This window comes from Phaethon lepturus, unplaced genomic scaffold, assembly GCF_000687285.1.
Source record: "Phaethon lepturus isolate BGI_N335 unplaced genomic scaffold, ASM68728v1 scaffold1472, whole genome shotgun sequence".
Lineage (NCBI taxonomy): Eukaryota > Metazoa > Chordata > Aves > Phaethontiformes > Phaethontidae > Phaethon > Phaethon lepturus.
This window is the reverse complement of record NW_010522415.1, coordinates 55,589-59,915: the sequence shown is the minus strand read 5'-3', so window position 1 is coordinate 59,915 and position 4,327 is coordinate 55,589. Positions and strand designations below refer to the sequence as shown.

At 37.3% G+C, this 4,327-nt stretch overlaps 1 protein-coding gene across 1 annotated transcript in view; it reads right to left on the bottom strand.

Annotated features, from left to right (window-relative positions):
* Nucleotides 1–720: 720 nt before the first annotated feature.
* GBE1 (glucan (1,4-alpha-), branching enzyme 1) overlaps nucleotides 721–4,327 on the bottom strand; it is a gene marked incomplete at both ends in the record, with an annotated part of 42,589 nt that continues 38,982 nt past the window's right edge. The window contains 2 exons of the mRNA XM_010281786.1: nucleotides 721–892; nucleotides 4,075–4,185. Of these exons, the coding sequence (XP_010280088.1) occupies nucleotides 721–892; nucleotides 4,075–4,185 (283 nt within the window). The remainder of the gene's footprint in view (nucleotides 893–4,074; nucleotides 4,186–4,327) is intronic.

Below are 4,327 nucleotides of genomic sequence, written 5' to 3'. Positions count from 1 at the left end.
TTAAGATTACTACATGGAACTGTAAATTGCTGATTAAGTGAGATTAACTATTCAATGTTCTTGTAGCAATAGTGCTTAGGAAGCAATGCATAGTTGTAAGTACTGTTGTACTTTACAGCTTATGAACAAAAAGAAAGTATTGCTAACTATTACTATTTCCCTGCTTCGATAGCACGATGTGCTTTCTATCTCTGCTTTGTCCTTGCTTAACTCATTAAGCCTCTGTTCTTCATTAAACAGCACGGAAATACAAATCAACTGATTCCAGATTACTTCCTGACAATTAATAACTGAAATAAGCACAGAGCTATCTTTAGTAAATTCACTGTTACCCTAAAAAGTTTAGGAGAGCAGAAGAATAGAGCCAAAAGACATCCAAGCTGTGTAAGGTATGGCTCACTGTCTGACAAACTTGCAGAACAACAATTAAAATACTAGTCTGAGTTGTAAATCGGAGTAACCTGAACTAGAGCTTACCACATATTTAGAAATTATTTCTGTTACAATTCGGAACCACATTGATTTTCTTTTCTTCTAATACATCTTATGGACAGAAAAACAATGCATATTACCTTTTGCACTAAATCTTTATAAAAGCATTTATGCTCCAAACTTCAGCATTGTGATACTGTGGATGTAAAATGATGTCAGATCATTTTCTTTCCCTGCCAAGCATTCTGTAGATGAGAAAATGAAAAACTTGCTCCTAAGATTACTTACCCATGAAGTTCAGATAGCTCTCTCCTCCAAGCGCATGAGTAATGAGACGAATCATTTTATGAAGCTGTATTCCACGATCAATAACAGAAGTAAGAGGCGAGAGCACACTCATGTTTGTATACATCTCTGCATCCATCAGTCGAAACGCCAATGTCTTATCGCCAACAAGGGCCTATAACAGTTCAAAAAAGAAAAAAGTGAAGAAAACCCTTGGGTGTACTAGAAGTGTTTCTAACTTTTTTTCCAAGCAGGTGCTTTATATTGTGAGGGAAGGACTCGGAATATTAGCCAGGAGTCAAAGAAGCTTTGTACTGCATGCTGTGTAATCACATGGGTGGGATATATATATAATCTGCTGCCAAAAAGAGCAACTATGTAAACTGAGGCAGGGACATCCCTGAGCTGAGCCTTGACTACATGTCAGACCTCACTGTTTTCTCCCTTCAACCCTCCACATGGTTACTGGGGTTCCCCACACAAATGGGAGTGTAAGCATATGATCAATAAACTAATAGCTGTCTAACCCCTGTTGTGGTCCTACATTTCACCTGATGGGATCGAACTGCACAATTACTTCCGAGAACCTCTTCACCTACAGGTATCAAATGTGAAATGTTAACCTCAACTCAATAAGCCACAAGTCACCTACCATTTTGGAATTTTTATAGAAGACACAGAAAATAAGAAAGCAAACATCTCAAGTGAAGTTCCTGGGCTGTACAAATAAAGGGCTATTAACAACACTCCCGATTTAGAGATGCAGAGTGAATATGAAACATTCATTTATATGCAGTCAAGAACGTGATTAGTTTTCTGTGATTTCACACAAGAGAGAAAAACAAACTAGTAATTCTGTCTAAAAACAGTGACCGAATTCCTAACTTGCTAGTGTTTACTGTTACTTGAGAAAGACCACACAAATGCCATGTAACAAGGATTATTCTAATGTATCAGCATGCAGGCAGTTGAAAACATTTTGGAGCATTTGTATGTAAATAGCTAATTTTTCTTCAATTATCCCAATTCTCATTTTATACTCTAGCACTAAAACCTCACTGCATTCCAGAGAGACAGATGAGTTGTAAACAGGTCTAGCTGAAAAGCACCATCATCCTTTAGTTTTCCAATTAACAATATACCCGCATACATAGATGATTCCCTTGAGTAAAAAAATGTTTTTTTAAAAAAAATGGCAACAATGGCAAGACTGAAGACTGCAACGAACAACCGCAAGGAACAACTCTTCTCTGGACTCAGAATGTGGCTTTTGTTAGTGTCATTTAATGTCCCCTAACCTTTTGATTAGAAGAGAAGGTAAGTGTTCCCTATTCATGTTTTCTATGCCAGCCATGATTTTATAACTGTTATCCTTCCCCTTCAATGATCTTTTACCCTTAAGTCTTACTCTATTTAGTTGTCTTCTTCTGAAAACCAATCCACACCTGCTATTATTCTTACCAACTCCCTCACAGCATTTTTTCCAGTTATGCTGTATATCCTTTGAGATAAAAGGACCAACTCTGCCTCCAACATTCAACATCCACACAAACCATGAAAGATTACAGTTGCATAATGATTTTGCTCTTTGTCCTCCATTCCATTCACGCCTCCAAGTACTGTATCCGCTTTCTTGACAGCTAGTACCATTGAGTTGCTATTTTCGTACACTTAGAACCACAAGGCTCTGTATTCTGACTGCTATCTGCAACTAGATCAGGCTGCTCAGAGCCCCGTCCAACTTGACCTTGAATGTTTCCAGGGATGGGGCGTCTACCACCTCTCTGGGCAACCTGTGCCAGGGTTTCAGCACTCTCATTGTGAAACATTTCTTTCTTATACCTAGTCTAAATCTACCCTCTTTTAGTTTAAAAACACTACCCCTTGTCCTGTCACAACAGGCCCTGCTAAAAAAAGCCTGTCCCCATCTTTTTTATAAGCCCCCCTTGAAGTACTGAAAGGCTGCAAGAAAGTTTTCCTGGAGCCTTCTCTTCTCCAGGCTGAACAACCCCAACTCTCTCAGCCTGTCCTTGCAGGAGAGGTGTTCCATCCCTCTGGTCATTTTTGTGGCCCTCCTCTGGACCCATTCCAACAGGTCCATGTCTTTCCTGTGCTGAGGGCTGAATGTTTACAGGGTCAGAATTTATAGTTCTTTTAAAAAAAAAAAAAAGCAAGCTGTTTAGGAGCATATGGCCAGCTACAATGAGAATGTTCAGAATGTTACATTTTTACAGATCTTCTTCCCAAGTATGAGATTCATAAACAAAAATACACAGTGATACAGAAAACAACTCAATCGATAAAATCCATCATGAAATAAAAAACCAGCAACAGTGGCATTATATGTCATGCTTTACAGTGAAGAATCATCTTTTATAAAAGCAAATAATCACAAAATAATATGCATTTCCAAGTAATGCCTGAAGTTCTTAATCGGGATTGGGACTCTTCTCTCATGTCTTAACTGAACACCGTGTAACACTCTGAGATGAGAATGTAAATAGGTACACAAAAGGAATCTGATAAACTCATAATTATATTTTTAAAATAAAATATAGGTCTTTTTGGTACACTTCCGTACACTTTTATTGTGGAAGGTATAGCAAATAGAATGTCAACTTCTACCACGTAAAGAGTTAAAGGTAGGTTACTTAAACCTTTCATTAGAAAATGGATTATATTTTTTAAATTTTAAAATTCGGCAACAATGGGTTTTCTGATTGTTCAGAAGCAACTATTACAAAAGATTATGGAAGATGAGCGTTATCCAAACTCATCATTACTTTTTAGTTTTTCTTTATGCAGAACCATTAAAGTTGCTGTGTTTTGAATCAAACTGTTAAAGAATATTTCATTTAGATCTGTAAAGAGGATTGGTGTTTGCAATGCTTTCAGAGAGGAAACATTTTCTTGAAGGGAATATGACAGTTGCAAACACTGATCCGATGAACAAATCTGCTACACTGTGATACAGTTTATGCTTATAAATAGCGCTCCAGCTTACTTTATGGAAACCAGATTTTCAAAAGCATGGTTTATATGCTTTCTTATGTCCTATGACAGGCAGCCAAAAAAGGAAGCTAGGCCTCACCTCTTAAAAAACCAAACAAAACAAAACTGAAAAATAACACCCACCCACTTCAAGCAAGATTCCTTTATTAAGAAGGAGGATCAACTCCCCCTGAAAAACACAAGAAAACCCAAACAAAACAAAACAAAAAAGCAGTAGTTCAGATCTACCTACCCCTGAAATTGTTGCCTATCCTTCTCAACTCTTGCCTCAACTTTGAAAAAACAAAACCCACTAAACCTCTAAACCTCACCTTTTACTTGCTTACATATAAATACATACAATACCTGATCATGGCTCTCTGCATATGCAATGTACTTTTCTTCATACCGTCTATTTGTTAACGTATGCACGATATTGCCCATATTCCACTCTTCATCTTTCAGCTCCTTAATTATCTGCAGAAATAAAGAAAGATCATTGAAAAATTCTGTTTTAACTAAAAGCACAGGACTACCTTCATTATCCTGGCACAGAAACCTCCAATGAATTGTAAGCTTTATTACTTTAACCTCTACTATTCCCAATTTTGGAGCAACT